The 16,125-nt window shown below is 41.7% G+C and overlaps 2 protein-coding genes across 4 annotated transcripts in view; both read left to right on the top strand.

Annotated features, from left to right (window-relative positions):
* rock1 (Rho-associated, coiled-coil containing protein kinase 1) overlaps positions 1-3,573 on the top strand; it is a 46,102-nt gene extending 42,529 nt beyond the window's left edge. Inside the window, exons 33-34 of one of the 3 annotated variants that reach the window (XR_002169318.1) lie at positions 974-1,092; positions 1,146-3,573. Coding sequence is in view for 2 of the 3 variants with exons in the window: in XM_019878976.1 (XP_019734535.1) it covers positions 974-1,025 (52 nt within the window). In the remaining variant the exon portion in view is untranslated. The remainder of the gene's footprint in view (positions 1-973; positions 1,093-1,145) is intronic. The other 2 variants (XM_019878976.1, XM_019878977.1) reach the window with 2 other exon arrangements.
* A 953-nt stretch (positions 3,574-4,526) lies between these two features.
* On the top strand, positions 4,527-16,123 carry usp14 (ubiquitin specific peptidase 14 (tRNA-guanine transglycosylase)). The gene is made up of 16 exons (XM_019878979.1): positions 4,527-4,664; positions 6,440-6,585; positions 7,564-7,596; positions 7,678-7,782; positions 8,848-8,951; positions 9,019-9,077; positions 9,631-9,761; positions 9,836-9,916; positions 9,983-10,065; positions 10,153-10,267; positions 11,042-11,107; positions 11,932-12,024; positions 12,100-12,228; positions 12,303-12,372; positions 14,397-14,504; positions 15,087-16,123. Exons 1-16 carry the CDS (start codon positions 4,649-4,651, stop codon positions 15,242-15,244), a joined length of 1,497 nt encoding a protein of 498 aa, XP_019734538.1. The 5' UTR covers positions 4,527-4,648; the 3' UTR covers positions 15,245-16,123.
* The last annotated feature ends 2 nt before the right edge of the window (positions 16,124-16,125 follow it).

Raw genomic sequence — 16,125 nt, 5'->3', positions numbered from 1 at the left:
AACCCCGAACATGTTCATGTCCACCAGCGGGCTCCCAAATGAAATAAACTGTCTTTATTTCTTCATAGTTTGTATGAGCAAGTTAGAAAAAAAAGTGCTGTAAGAAAACTTCAAAATATCACTTTTTAGCAACCACATTTTGGTAAATTCTTTCAAACCTCCCACAAATGTTTATTATTTCAGTAACCACAGTGACCATGTGAGTTTGTTTCCTCAACTGTAGTGTCTGTTAAGGGACGCTGTATTTTCTCTTTATATTCCAGCTTATATGTCAATTTTCCAGATGCCACACATACTATGATAGCTCCTGCCACACATGGTGGTGCCTGTGGCATTTTTGTCATGATAATAAACAATATTGGATGTTATCATTTTCCACCCACAAATAATCCTTTTCGGGTTAAATTTTTTTGCACGCTCTCCTTAAATTCCACCATTGACCTCAGCTTTAAGGAAATACTGTGGTACCGCAACACTTGGTATTGATCATCGTAAAGGATATTACAGCTCCTTGCTGGCACCCGAGTTGTTTTTTTTTTTTTTTTTTTTTTTTTTTTACGGGCTAAAAGCGTTGTCTGTTTAAGGCGGTGGCATTTATTTTGGCCATAATTTGACGAATCACGGTATTCACTGGCGTGTAGGTTGCGCATTTTGTCAATGTCACAACTTGTAAAAATACAGATTTCTAGTGTACCTTTTTAGCCTTTTATTTCAGTTTTGACTCTGGAACATTGATACTTGCAAACAGCTCTCTAGTTTAAATACTCAAACTTCCTGTGCTTTTTGTTTTGGGGGTTATTTGAATGGGCTATCCTTTCAAACCTGCTGTTGTTTGTTCCTACCCACGCATTGAATGTGTGATGAAGCGAGTGTGTGCAACCGCTGTGTCTTTTCCTCTTCGCGTTGGGCTACGATGAAGTGCTGGAGTCAAGTCACGTGATCTGCTTGCTGTCTGTCTCCTCCTGTGTTGTAGCCGAGCGCAGTCCAACCTCCATGCGGCAGACGCAACATCCAGCACTTGTTGACAGGAGATGCTTCGCGAAAGTGCGGATGTGTGTGTGTGATTTTTTTAGTCTATTTATTATTATTATTATTATTATTATTATTATTATTATTATTATTATTATTAACTGGGTGTTTCCAACACGAGACATTTGGTGCTCGCTTTGTTGGTCGGTTGGTTGCCGCCTTGGGCTCACAACTGGGATTCTTCTGCTCTTGACACCAAGGCTGAATTTACACTGGAGGTCCAAGTGTCCGATCCTGATTTAATGCCTGTAACATTTTTTTTTTTTTTTCTTTCGGGGGTCAGCTGGAATTTATCCCGACTTCACCCGGAACTGTCCGCCAGCCAATCAAACGGCGCATAACAACAATAAATCACAATGATAACTATGGACAGTTAAGAGTCGCTGCTTCAATTTGCGCTGACTTTTATATTTGCATTGTTGAAATAAGGCATGCAAGCTCACAGGAAACGGACTTAGAGGGACTTTATGTTGCGACATCACACAAATGCGACATTAATACCAGTTCATTGATTTTAGAGGAAACGAAGCGGCGCGACTGAATGTTGCTGACGTATGTCAACAAACTTGCATGTAAATGACGATTTAGCAAGTGCGGAAAAACTATCACGTCCGTTTTATTTGTGGAACAAGAAATTCATCTTGTAAAGGCCTATTTATATTCACATTTGGAAGAGGCCAACCTGGCAATATCAGATTCCACGTGTCATCTCTTTACATTGCCGTGGCAAAGATCTGAGTTGTGCCACTTGAGAGCAAAAAATCAGGGATTGGGTCACTTGGTAATTTGGTGTAAAATCAACTGCGTGTTAAGTGAGACTAACTGGTGCACATAAAATGTTTTTTTTTGTTTGTTTGTTTTTTGTTTTTTAAATTCGCCTTTTACAGTGAGACAGAAAAGCTGATGAAGGGTGTTGCTCTTGTATGGGCTACTAACCACGTTCAAGGGTTGTTTTTTTTTTTTGTTTCCTTTACTGGACACCTGTCTCTGCTCTTTCTTTGCAGCTAACCGTCTCAACCGTCGGACTTGTTTTTCCCTGGACTATTCTGTACTTTCCCCTCCTTGTTCATCTTCAAACATGGACAAAATGTTGATGGTGATATTATTAAACAAGACGTTATGGACCCGCCGCCCTATCTACTCTGCAGCTCGTCATCACCACGTTGCTACAAGACAAAGGCGTCCTCGGCCCAAAAGCGGAGGTGACACATGGAGATTTCTTTTTAGGGGGTTTTGCCGGGGCAGTGTTGAGTTTTCAGGTACTGTCATCCAGGTGTTCCAGACGTGCCATGAGGGCTTGTATCTTCAGGGCTGGAAAAATAGAAGGAAAAAAAATTGCCTGACAACATCCTTAAATGCAAGCAGACTTCTGTTTCCGTTGGATAAATATGACTGATGCCTTCATCTAATCCTATCTGGCCTTTTTTTTTCCCTTTTTTAATTCTTATCACTCTCCAAGTCAGTTTATCAGGTTTGGAAATGAGTATTGGGACACGAGTATTAGATGTATTAAGATCATTTTAAATCTATGCATTATTTTATTATTATTCTAATTATTTTTATTGCTCCAAGCCATGAGGAAACTTCCATTGTAATGGCGTATAGGAGTCCCTCAAACTTCCATCATTTTTGTTTTTTTGGTTTTTCTGTTTATTTGGTACAATGTCTCGTGATATATATATATTTTTCTTGCTTGTATTTTTTTTTATAATGTATTGCCTTACATTGATTCCTAGATAAATGGTTCAAAAAGGAAAAACATTAAGTTAACAAATGTAAAACTGCACTGTTTGAATTGTACATTATTTAAAGAAGACTAAACAGGTGTAGCATTTGGCCCACCTAGTGCCTTAATAACCGTTGAATATTGATTTTACTGCCATATCTTTTTTGTTTCTTCCTCCTCCTTCCAAAACCAGACAAATGCTTCCATCTTTCAATTTTTTTTTTTTTTTTTACTAATTTAAATTGCCATATGTGGTTTTATTGCCACTTTTTTTGGTTTGAGTATGTAGAGCAGGAGTGGGGAACACACATTTGATCCGGCCACAAAACATTTTAACAAACAAATGCTTGTAATATATAATACTAATAAACATTTGTTTGAATGTCATAAATTTATTGAAAGGGTTCCCCGCCGCTGATATAAAGTGTATATATTACATCACCTGTTTTTGAATGTGTTGCAATGAAGTTGGCATGTAAAAAAAAAAAGAATTAAAAAAAAGCGCCCCATAATCAACTCATTTGACAAATTTCGGGATCATGTACTTAAACAAATGTTCGTCAAAAGCAAAGTATTCCAGATCCTGTTAATCCACCCCCATCTGCAATGTAAATAATGAGAGACATATGCATTATGGAATTACCTCTGCAATCTTTTTTTCTATATTTTTAAATCATTTTTTCCCCCCCATTCAGTTGAAAGAGGAAAAAAAGCACTGGAACTCTGATAAACTCTGGTCTTGGATAATAAGTTGCATGGTTTATTTGCATTGGAGTCCGCACTGATGGATATGTCAATAAACATATCTTTATCATTCACTGGAGACTATTTTCAATTGCATGACCCTTATAATTTGCTTTTCTTGTGTATACAGCATACTTAAAAAAACACAAACAGACATCCTAACGAAGAGGCCCTGTAGGACTATTTTCCTATCTACAGTTATATCTGGCCTCGACATAATACATCATTCACTGTAACTTTTGATTTATTTTTAAAAATATTCGCATTGTTGAGGGAGCGGAGATCATTTTAATGATAGAAAGATTATATTTTACCCCCCAAATTAAACTTTTTGAGAAGGAAATGGCAATAGTAGCTTTTTTATGTTGGTGTATATTAAAGAAAAAGTAGCGCATTTTTGAGGGGGTAAACTGTTGTGTGTGTGCAATTATCGAAGAAAGGGCTGGTGTATATTTTCACGGGGTAGTGCACTTTCAAAGTGCTGTAAAAGGCTGCGATTTCAAGAAAAAAAGTAGCTTATAAATGTCATGTTTTGTTGAAACTACAGTGGTGTATGTTTGAGACAAAAGGTTATGGACTTGAGCCGGGGTGGAGTTGCATATTTTTTTAAAGTAATTTCAAGGAGAAAGCTGGCTTACGTTTTAGAAGAAACATGTATTTTCGAGAACATATCAAGATGAATTGAGGTAAAGTAACGTTTTTTTTCAAGAGCAAAATGGCGTATTTGACGAGATGGCCTAAGTCGGGAAAAAGGCGGTGTGTTTGAATAATTTAAGAAATACCGCTAGCATGTTTTGGTCTATTTTCAAGAAAAAATAACGAATAGGTCGGTAATTACTACATTTTGGAGTTTAAAAAATACGTTTTTTTTCCAGTAACGGCATAGTTTTTGAAAACATATATTCTTGTCGCTTGAGTTGACTTTAGTTTGTAATTTAAAATTGTTCTAAGTATCTTTACATGTTGAGTGCGTCCCCCGGCATGGCGAGTGGAAGCCAGAGCTCATCGATAATTTCCCATGTTGCAGCGTCATTCTACTTGAATGAAGTTCAGACTGCGCTCAACTAGAAGCCAAGTCAACTCATTGGCATCCCGGCGGACTGAAAACAGGACGAAAACAACAATTTGGGACTTTGCAGGTTGGCAAGTATGCCGGTGTTTTCAGGTACGTACTTGTTGTGAGCACGGATTGTGAAATAAAACCCAATAACTTGAAACAAGTCCTCAGGCTTTAGCACTTCATTTAATTTAGCACGTTAGCTCGGCTAGCTTCATGTGGGGTGAACGTGCTAACGGCTACAGATTGTCTTCTACACTTTGGGGCGGTAACGTTGAGCTAATACTCAAAAGGCACGACGTTAAACGATGCGTGTAACTAATAATAATCACATACTTGTGTGATGTTTGACAGTAAGTGTCGAGCTCTCGTGCTGGCTACTTAGGGAAACGAGCTTGTTCCTGCTAACTCAGCTGGTTGGGCTAAGCAGGTGTCAATTTATCACCACTTTTAGCGTATTTGTGAGAAACTTATTCTTGATGATGTGCTGTTTCGTGAGATCCTAAAAAGCATGCATTGAAATGTTACTGACTCAAACTGGGCGGTACACAAGTCCGAGTAGCGATGCTAACAAAGCCAGCTGGGCCATGAGTTCACACGTCGAGCTCATCATTTTGGGTTAAAACACTAACAATTGCAAGGTGTATTGATTTCATAAATGGGGCGAATTGATCGTTTAGGTGTCAAATTAAGCAACACCATTACTAGCACTACCTGTCACACACTAGCCGAACATGTCAACAGCTAGCCCCTCCTGCCGCCCTCCCAGACAGGTACTGACTCTTGCTCACTTTTTTTCCTGCTGGTGCATTCACCAGTGGAGGGCTAGCGCTTCTCAGTCTATGTGTGCTCCATCTTTCACGGAGACTCACTTTTGACACTGGTAGTTTTTTTTTTCTCACATGCACATACACTTAATTTTGTTCAGTTAATGAATAAGAGCGACATGTTTTCATATGAGGCCCCTATGTTAAGCCTCTGTGTAAATATGATCATCACTGTGGCATTGAATGTTGTCTTTTGGAGTGTACAAAGCTGCTGATAACACAGAATTTTTGTGCATAATTGACAGCGTTTTGTAAAAAGTGTTTGTAATCAAGTGTAGATGGCGACAAAGCACTTAAATCATAGTGGATCATAAAGTATCAGCACCATGCATCTTGCAGGGATTGAAGCATGAACCCATGGTGCATAAACATGAGACACCAGTAAACTTAATCAACACAAATATTCAGTTTTCTCAATGGTATTAGCTAGGTTATATAACATGCTAGCACATGGACAAAAAAAATATGCGTGCTAGTACTTTTTGTAAACAATGACATTAAGTCATGAAAGCACCTAAGTATTTTTGTGGAGAAAAGAGAGAGAATAAGGTGGTGTTTTGGGAGTAAAAAAAGTGGTGTATTTTCAAGAAAACTATTTTGAGGGGGGGAAAATGAATTTTGATGTAATGAAGGCATATTTTCTTGGAACAGGGGTGCATAGGATAAAACGTTGCAGGAAAAGTGTATTTTCAATCTTTGTTGAGGGGGCAAATGTTGCGATTTTTTTTTTTTTAGAAAAGCGTGACATTTTTTCAAAAATATTGTTTTTTGGGGGGAAAAAACTATTCTAGGCAATGGTCGTGTACTTTCAAGAGACAAAGTGGCAATCAGAAAAGGGCTCTGTTTTCAGATGTCTTTTTTTTTTCCCAATTCTAACTAGTACCTGTCACACACTTCCATAGCATGTCACCAGCTACTCGCCGACTGCCTTCACAGGCAGGGGCGAGCTATTCCTAACTTTTTTTCCCGCTGTATCATACGCCGCCGGAGGACTACGACTGCATATTTTGTGTTTCATCATCATTCATGCGAGACCCCTTTACCTTTCTCACACAGTCAATGTGAAATGGGGCAAAGAGAAGTTTGACGCTGTGGAGCTGAACACCGAGGAGCCTCCCATGGTGTTCAAGGCTCAGCTTTTTGCTCTGACAGGAGTGCAGCCGGACCGACAGAAGGTGATGGTGAAGGGAGGCACGCTCAAGGTAAAGCAATGCGCTTTTGTTTATAGAGTGACAAGGCTTGCACTGATTTCAGATCACAATTGGAACTTTAACTAGTCAGTGTCAATCCAGCTTTAGTGCGTTGTATGTTGTGCTTCTTGTTCTTGGAAGACTCGCTGAGGCTGCTTCATCTTTTGGAAAGAGCAAAAAGATGAAGAAACATGTGCATACCGTATTCTCCGGATTATAAATGGCAGTTGTTTTTTTTTCTCCATAATTTGGCCAAGGGTGTGATTTATACTCTGGAGAACACATTATAGTAATTTCACGTTATTCTCCCGTTAACCCGCAAGAGGGCGCTCCAGGCCTGTGTGGATACTTTCCACATTGGCGGTAACTGATAAAAACAACTGACGATGACTCTGGCGTAAGCAACGTAGAAGAGGAAACGCTGCATCTCCTACCTGTGGGGTTCCTTAAAAGTGACACAGAGGATGAAGATTTTATTGGATATCGTGATTTGGAGTGACACTGATGGTTTGGCAAACTTGTTAGCATGCTCTTGCTATCTGAATAACTCTTAATATTTTACGTGAGCTTACCAGGCACGTTTCTCAGTTTGTTGTTGATGTGTCATCATACCCTTATTCAGCCTGTTGTTCTCTATTTTTATTTGCCTTTCAAATTGACATGTCTGTTCTTGGGGTTGGATTTTATCAAATACATTTCCCCCAAAATGAGATTTATACTCCAGTGCGACTTATGTTTTTTTTCTTCTTTATTATGCATTTTATGGTTGGTGCGACTTATAGTCTGGAAAATACGGTAATTAATCTTTTGATTGAAATGTGCTAGTTCCAACTCCAGAGTTTTTGTGCCACTTTCCCAGCCGATTCTGGTCAAGTGTCAGATTGCACAAGCTCGGGGACAGGGTTGCTTCATCCACTTGTACTTAAGTCTGTGGTGAATTCATTTTGGTTGCCCAGCTAAGTCTGAATCCACGCTTGTGCTCCATTTCAGGATGACGAGTGGGGGAACATCAAGTTGAAAAATGTGAGTGTTCCAGCGCTTAAAATGAGAATGCGAGGAGCTGAGTGCGAGACAAGGATACATTTCAATGCAATGTGTGTTTAGGGAATGACTCTGTTGATGATGGGTTCAGCGGAAGCTCTGCCCGAGGAGCCTGCTGTCAGGCCCATGTTTGTGGAAGACATGACTGATGAGCAGCTGGCCTCAGCCGTGAGTATACTGAACGGTAGAGCAGGGCGGGCAACGTATGGCACTTAAATTTAGCCCACCGAGCATTTACATTATCAGCAGTCCTTAAGTTGTTGGGAATTTAGCCATTTTCTTATTTAAAAAATTTTTTAATGTTTTTATTAATTTTGTCTAATGTTGGATTAATCTCATTCGATTGAGTTTTTGTGAATCATGTGATAAATACAACAGTTTTACATGTAATTCAACGTTATAGTATTTTATGGAATAATAGGTGAGTAAATTCTAATTACATCATTTATAAATACAATTTTAAATGAACAAGAATTATTTGTCAAACTCCTGTTTGTTGCATTACTTTAGCAAATTTCTTCCCTGGAATAATATATTTAGAAATAATGCTTTTGAATTCAATGTTATTTCATTGTAAATAATAAAATGCAAAGTAAAAGTGATTACCGGTAGTTGGTTAGTTCATTATTTTACATTACATTATTTTTTCGTATTTGATTAAATAGTGGATTAATACATTCTAATTTAAGATAATAATTTGTAATAAAAATGTTTAAAAATTGGTCAAGCCGCTGCTCCTCCACGTCTAGAGGAGACAGATGAGGTGGCTTAGTCACCTTGTCAGGATGCCTCCTGGAGGCCTTCCCGGTGAGGTGTTTCGGACATGTGCCAACGGCAGGAGGCCCCGAGGACGATCCAGGAGACACCGGAGAGACTCTGTCTCCCGGCAGGCCTGGGAACGCCTTGGGATCCCTGCGAACTGCTGATTGACTGGTGGCTTATTATTTAACAAGAAAATAAAAAAAATGTACATACTGTATTTTATGTACACTTTTGAACTTTTTTTTTCTTTTCCTCATCTTCAAATACCGTGGCCCAGTTTTAGTTTTAAAAATCAAATGTGGTCCTTGGCAAAAGTTGGCCTTGTTGTCACAATGCCTCACTGTGCCAACGCAGTACTAAAGCCTGAGTTACATGCAGCACTTGTGTGCCATAAATATCAAGCTATCAAATGAAAACCTGCACAAACTGAATGTATGGCGACATCCGAGTGAGTTTGCGATTCCTCTTCAGATGGACGTTCCCTGCGGACTGACTAACCTGGGCAACACCTGCTACATGAACGCCACCGTGCAGTGTCTGCGATCTGTGCCCGAGCTCAAAACTGCACTTCGAAAGTCAGTTTGTGATCACGTAGCTCCTTGCGGCTGCGATTCACTTGACGACAAGTGTCTCCCTCTGCAGGTATACCGGCGCGCTGCGATCCTCGGGGCCCAATGCGTCGTCACAGTACATCACAGCAGGTAAGAAGGAGGGGAGTGGGGCGGGGCAGGCACATCAGCCATCCATTTATTTGCAGCAGCGTTGGCCCTCATCGGGTTCACTGGGGGGTGCTTGGCATAGCCTACCCCAGCCGACTGGTCGCCAGTCAATTGCAGAGAGTGACAAGCAAGCAACCCACATGTGGACAATTTCGAGTTTTTGAATGAACCCAACGTGCACGTTTTTTTGGAAACTGGAGGACTCTGAAGAAAGCCCACACAAGCATGTGCTAAGCATGTGGAGATTTGAACCCAGATACCCGGACTGCTCCGAGGCAGGTGTGCTAACCACTAGTCGGCTGCGCAGTGGAACGTTGTCATTGTTGCACCATGCGCTACAGTTGGAGCTTTGTACGTGGTGTGAAGCACTGCGTTTCTGGAAGCAACCAATGAATTCAGAAAAAGACTGCGTAGTACCCAGTAAACAAAGATTTGTTATTCTATTCTTTGTTATTGTCGTGCGCTCCATTTTGTTGCCTCAAATTGATTCTTCACAAGAGACGAGATGACTTTGGCCTCCCGTTTGTGTCCTCAGCTCTGCGCGACTTATACGAGACCATGGACAAGACCTCGTCCAGCCTGCCTCCCATCATCCTTCTGCAGTTCCTCCACATGGCCTTCCCACAGTTTGCTGAGAAGGGAGAGCAGGGACTATACCTCCAGCAGGTTGGGAAAATGCACTGACCCAAACAGCAACGACACATCTCACTCTTGTTAATTCCCTTCTTTGTTCTCTTCAGGACGCTAACGAATGCTGGCTACAGATGATGAGAGTTCTTCAGCAGAAGCTGGAGCCACTAGAGCCAGAGACTCCCATGGAGGTGGAATGCGCACACACGCAAAGCATTGTTGAAACGGAACGTGATTAACAATCCATTTCACCTTAGACTGACGCTGACAGAGGAGCCGCCTCTGCCTCCTCAAAGAAGAACTTTATTGACCAGTATTTTGGTGTCGAGTTTGAAACGACGTATCCTTGATTAACTTTTGAACTCATAATACCGTCCAGTCCGATTTTGGATTTTTGTTTTTTTTTTTTCCCTTAAGTCTTGTTCAGCATGAAATGCACAGAGTCAGAGGAGGAGGAGCCAATCAAGGGCAAAGAAAGTCAGCTCCAACTCAGCTGCTTCATCAACCAGGAAGTCAAGTATCTGGCTACGGGACTGAGGCTGGTACGTACATGATGCTGCCCACCGCGTTGTCTCTTCACTTTTCCACATGGCAAATGGGGAATTGTGGGTAAATGTTAGAGGAATCTATGAACAGAATGATATCATGTTTAAAGTTGCATTTAATTTGGGCCTGTCTAGGCGGGTTGTGTATTTAGCGCCCCCAAATGTCTGTGCGCAAGGGTGTCAGGCCGAGCGCTCTTTGAAGTCCACAGGGAGTCGCCTTACAGCTTGGGAGTAAACAGTTTATGAGCGAAATGTTTTTAGAACATCAAAAGACGGTTTGTGAACTGGTAATAAGTGTCGCGGCCCAGGCGAACATTTGTCATCTGCGAAATTTGCGACTTGCTTATTCGTGGCAGACCAGACATCTTTCAGTGTATCTGTGGTTTAAAGCTTGACAAAAGTAATCAAATCAGCAACTGGGGGTGTGGTATGCAAATATCGGGGGGGCAGTGTTTTTCTTGTATTTTGCATATGTAAACAATAAAAGACCAATGAGGAGCTCGAGGAACTTTGAGTTTGATTGCGGAGCTACTCCTGTCGGCTGCACCAACAATCTTCCCTGAGTCGAGTTCTTTTGTTTAAACTTGTGCGGATATAACTCTGACAGTAATGCAGCCATTTGGGCTAAATGAAAACTAGCCACGTAAACATTTGACACTGGAGTGACTGGATTGGTGGAGAGAAGTGTGCTGTTCAGCGTTGACCTTTTGTATGGCTGCATGGCTCGGGCGCTTTCCAATGTTACCTAACCGCCGTTATTTATGTCTGCAGAGACTTCAGGAAGAAATCACCAAAATGTCAACCAGCTTGGAAAGAAATGCTCTCTACATCAAATCTGTAAGCAACCAACAATGAGGCCACTCCAACGACAACGTGGACATGGACTCTAGCTCCTCCCTCTACTTCTGCCAATCCTTTCTGCTCCTCTTCTGCCTCCTTTCGTTCTACGTCCGCCTCTTCTTCCTGTTCGTCGACTTTTTCCTCTTCATTCTTATGCCCCTCTTTTTTTCTTCCCCTCCTCCCATTATTGCAACGCCTCCCTATCTCGTCCTTTTCTTCTTCATCTTCACCCTACTTTTTTTTCTTCCTTCTCATCTTCTTCGTCCTTCGGCTCTTCTTGCATTCGTTTTTCGCTTCTCTCCCACTTTTCTTTTTCCTTCTCCATATCAATCTTCTTCGTCCAGTTGTTGTTTTCCCTCTTGCTCTTTTTCTTCCTTTCTCTTCTTGTCCTCCTTTTCATATTCTTCCTTTTTACCCGTTGTCAATCCTGCTATCATGTAAATATTTTACTTGTTTCCTATGTGTTTGTTGCATGTAAAAAAAATTGAACTCTTCTGACAAACACGTTACACCTTTTTGGTGCCGTTTTTGCTGACCCTGTTCATTTGCGGGCTCGAGAAGGAAGGCACATTTTAGTGCCGGCTTTTAATTCTTTCAATTTTTTTTTTAATTGGAGAAAGTCAAATTGCCAATAAAGAGACAAATGACGATTGTATTTTATGCAGTGTGCATCAAAACAAAAAAAATCAGAAATTCAGGACTAAGTTAGCTTGTCTTGGTCAGGTTTTCTCAACTTTATTTTGGAAATAGCATTTAAAAAAAAAATTATAAAAAAAAAAATCTGCCTTACTCTGTCCTTGTCTTCTTGTCCCTGTCCTCAGTCAAAGTTGAGTCGCCTCCCCGCCTACCTGACGGTACAGATGGTTCGTTTCTACTACAAGGAGAAAGAATCTGTGAACGCCAAAGTGCTGAAGGTGGCTCATGACCACGAGCGGCCGTCTCTTTAACTGTGCGTCCGTTTTTTCTGACACTGCGTTTGCTGCTTTCAGGACGTGAAGTTTCCCCTGATGCTTGACGTGTACGAGCTTTGCACGGCCGAGGTGCAGGAAAGCATGCTGGCCACCAGGTCAAAGTTCAAGGAAGTGGAGGACAAGAAGCTGGAGAAGCAACAGCAGAAGGTGAAGTCGCGACAGCCCGCTTAAAGTACGGATTGACATTTGATCATTTGTGATTTAATATCGCATTGTTATAGCCCAAACAGGAGACCAAGAAAGAAGTCTCGGACAAGGAGGTGAAATATGAGCCCTTCTCCTTTCCTCATGGTGAGTACTGACATCGCTGATCATCTTTCTTTCCAAATTGGCATCACATACATCGCGTTTGCCTGGCAACCAGTTCACGGTGTACCCCGACAGCTGCCCCAAGACAGCTGGGATAGGCCCCAGCACGCCCGCGAGCCTTGTGAGGATAAAGCAATTCAGATAATGGATGGCAAAATATATGGTTTAGCCCATAGGTGTCAAACTCAGGTCCTGGTGGATCATCAGATCATCAGCAAGCTCTTCAGAAGCCTGACATTGAACCTGGTCATTTGAATCAGGTGTGTTGCAACAGGGAGACTTGGAAAACATGCAGGACAGCGGCCCTCCAGGACCTGAGTTTGACACCCCTGCTTTAGCCTGATCTATAGAAACACTGTTTTTATTTATTATTAGTAATATAATTCTGTGTAAAAGTTAAGTGTTTCATAGAGTACATACAGTGCCGTGAAAAAGTATTCCCGCCCCCCATTATTATTTTTTTTTGTGCACATCAATCACACACGCAGGTTTCAAATCATCAAACCAATTTTAATATCACTCACAGTCAACCCAAGGAAATGCAAAATGACAGTTCAATTCATTTAAACACAAAAATATCTAAGCCTACCTGTCTCTCTGTGAAAGGGTAATTGCCCCCTGAACATAACGGGTTGTGCCACCCTTGGCAGCAATAACTGAAATCAAGCGTTTGCGATAATTGGCGATGAGTCTTTCACATCGGTCGGGAGGAATTTTGTCACACTCTTCTTTGCAGAATCTAACATGACCACAACACAGCATCTCAATTGGATTGAAATCCAGACTTTCACATGGCCACTCCAACCCCCCCCCCCCCCCCCCCCCCCCCTCCCTTTTTTTTTTTGGATCCATTCTGAGGTGAACTTGCTGTCGTGTTGTGGATCTTTGCTTTGCTGCATGATCCAAGAGCACTTGAGTGTGAGGGCACAAACTGATGGCCGGATGTTCGACCCTTCTCATTGTTCCATCAATCACAGCAAGTTGTCCTGGTCCTGAGTAAGCAAAGTAGCCCCAGACCAACACGCTGCCACCACCTGCTTCACTGTTGGCATAATTTGTTCTCTTTATCAAATGTTGTTGCCATTTTTACGCCAGATGTCATGGGCCACACACTGTTAAAAAAAGTTACATTTTTGACTCCTCAATCCACAGAATGTTTCTCCGAAAGTCTTGAGGATCATTAAGATGTTTGTGGGCAAATGTGAGGCGAGCCTTTGTATTCTTTGCTGACAGCTGGGGGTCTCGCTTGGCAACTCTCCTATGGAGGCCACTTTTGGCCATTGTCTTCCGTTTGAGTCATGAACACTGACCTGAACTGAGGCCAACGAGGTCTGCAGGTCTTAGATGTTGTTCAAGGTTCTTTTGTCATTCCTGGATGAGTCGTCGTCGCGTTCTTGGGAGTGATTTTAGTTGGTCGTCCACTCCTTGGAAGGTTTGCCACTGTTCCCAGTTTTCCTCATTTGTGGATAATGGCTCTGACATTACAGTAGCATACAGTAATGTTTTAAAATGGTGCTATTTAATATACTTGTATAATTTTAGCCATCCATTTTCTGATCCGCTTTATCCTCACAAGGGTTGTGGGGGGTGCTGGAGCCTATCCCAGCCGTCTTTGGGCAGTAGGCGAGGGACACCCTGAACTGGTTGGCAGCCAATCGCAGGGCACGCAGAGACGAAAAACCATTCGCGCTAACAATCACACCTAGGGACAGTTCAGAGTGTCCAATCAACCAGTCATGCATGTTTTTGGAATATGGGAAGCAACCAGAGAACCCGGAGAAAACTCACGCAGTTACAAGGAGAACATGCAAACTCGTCACAGGAAGGCCGGACCCGTAATTGAACCCTGCACCTCTTCACTGTGAGGCCGACGTGTTAACCAGTTGATCATAGTGCCGCCCGTATATTTTTATATCCCAACATATCTTGATGAAAACTTGTGACAAACATAATGAATATTCCTGTCAATGTAATATGTTTAAGGTGAGCGAATGTCTTTTTTCCAGATGTGGGTTCCAACAACAGTGGCTACTATGACCTGCAGGCGGTGCTGACGCATCAAGGCCGCTCCAGCTCGTCGGGGCACTACGTGGGCTGGGTCAAGAGGAAAGAAGGTAGTGTTGCCACATTCACACGGCAAACAAAATTAATGACATCACTGGAACAAAAATTGGAAAAAACGTTTTCATTAACGAAATTTAAAAAAAAAAGGGGGGGTGCCACGGCAACTGCTGGACTTTCAGCTCTGTGAAGGAGTCAGAAACCAAGTAAGAAAGACCTCTGCTCACATTCAAAGACGTGGCCAAACAGAATATGAAATGGAACGGCATAGACAGAAAATTCTGGCAGACAGAACAGCTAAAAAATTAGTTTTGTGGAGGTCTGTCATCAAATAGATGTTGAAACCACAGGAAGTCTTAGTTGCGTCGATTGACTGTGACAGAGGCTTTCATATTTTTGTATTGCTGTCCAAAAACAGTAGCAGTCGTTAAAGAATTGTAGCTGCCTTTTTGCACAACACATAGTGCCTATTTTTTCCCCCGCATTCTTCTAATATGCCAAAAAAACTAAAACAATTTATAACACATAATGAAGTGTCTCTCATGAAAAATTCTCTAACACTTGTAGCCCTGGTATTCTATCTGCATTTTGTTGCCATCTAATCATCCATGCAATTCCCTTTTGTTTCTCTGCAGACGAGTGGGTGAAATTCGACGACGACAAAGTGAGCGTGGTGTCACCGGAGGACATCCTGCGGCTGTCAGGCGGCGGTGACTGGCACATTGCGTACGTTCTACTCTATGGTCCGCGGAGACTGGAGATACTTGAGGAAGCAGACAAGGAGGAACATTAACGTTCCCGTGTTGGGACAGAGGGCACCTTCCTCCAAATTTGAACCCCCTCCCCAAAAATGCACTGTCTGCAGAAGCCGTGCAATAAAACTGGTGTCTTTACTTAATGGATCACCTCAATTTTTTTTTCCCTGTCAGGTGTTAAAATTTCAACCATCATGAGCTTAAAAGGAAAAAAAGGACTGGATCAAAATGCGAGGCTGTTAATGTTTTATACATGTCATCTGGTTTTTAAGGTGCAACTGTCTACACTCACTTGGCTTTCATTCCTCTTCTGTTAAACAGCAGGGGTGGGCAACCTGCACTAACATACAGTCCCCCCCCCTCCATGTTCTCTGTGCAGTATTTGCAGATTTTAGTTTTTGTCATCAAGCCAAAGCCATGTCTGATATCAACCTATTGCTTCAGTGCCATTTTCGTCCCAAGGAATTACGTTGGAATGACGGAGGAGCTTCATTCAGTTGTCTAATAAAAATGTGTGAATGTGGGAGGAAGTCTTTCGTACATCGACAAATAACGCCACACAGGAAGGCCAGATTCAAACACAGAATTACTAACCTCTAATAGGCTGCCGCAGATGCAGATTACAGTAAGTGTAAAATGGATTGGGTATTTTTTCATAAATGCCCTTGGGAGTGCGTGAGTAAAATGCGCCCCCTCTAATCAAAAAAAAAAAAAAAAAAGGTTGCCCACCGCTGCTTGAGAAAACATCTGCCAAATGCTCACTTCTGACAGTCAAGACCAGTTTAACTGTTGGAAGTTTCAAGTCATATGTACTAAAAACTGAGCACATTTTTTTTTTTTGCTTCAGCTCCACTCTTGTTCTAAGTTATTGACTGATGGCTTTTCATCAGTGCTGCAAATAAAAAAAGTGTATGCCACT

The sequence above is a fragment of the Hippocampus comes genome, unplaced genomic scaffold, assembly GCF_001891065.2.
Source record: "Hippocampus comes isolate QL1 unplaced genomic scaffold, H_comes_QL1_v1.1 scaffold85, whole genome shotgun sequence".
NCBI lineage: Eukaryota > Metazoa > Chordata > Actinopteri > Syngnathiformes > Syngnathidae > Hippocampus > Hippocampus comes.
This window is presented reverse-complemented; position numbering and strand designations above follow the sequence as displayed.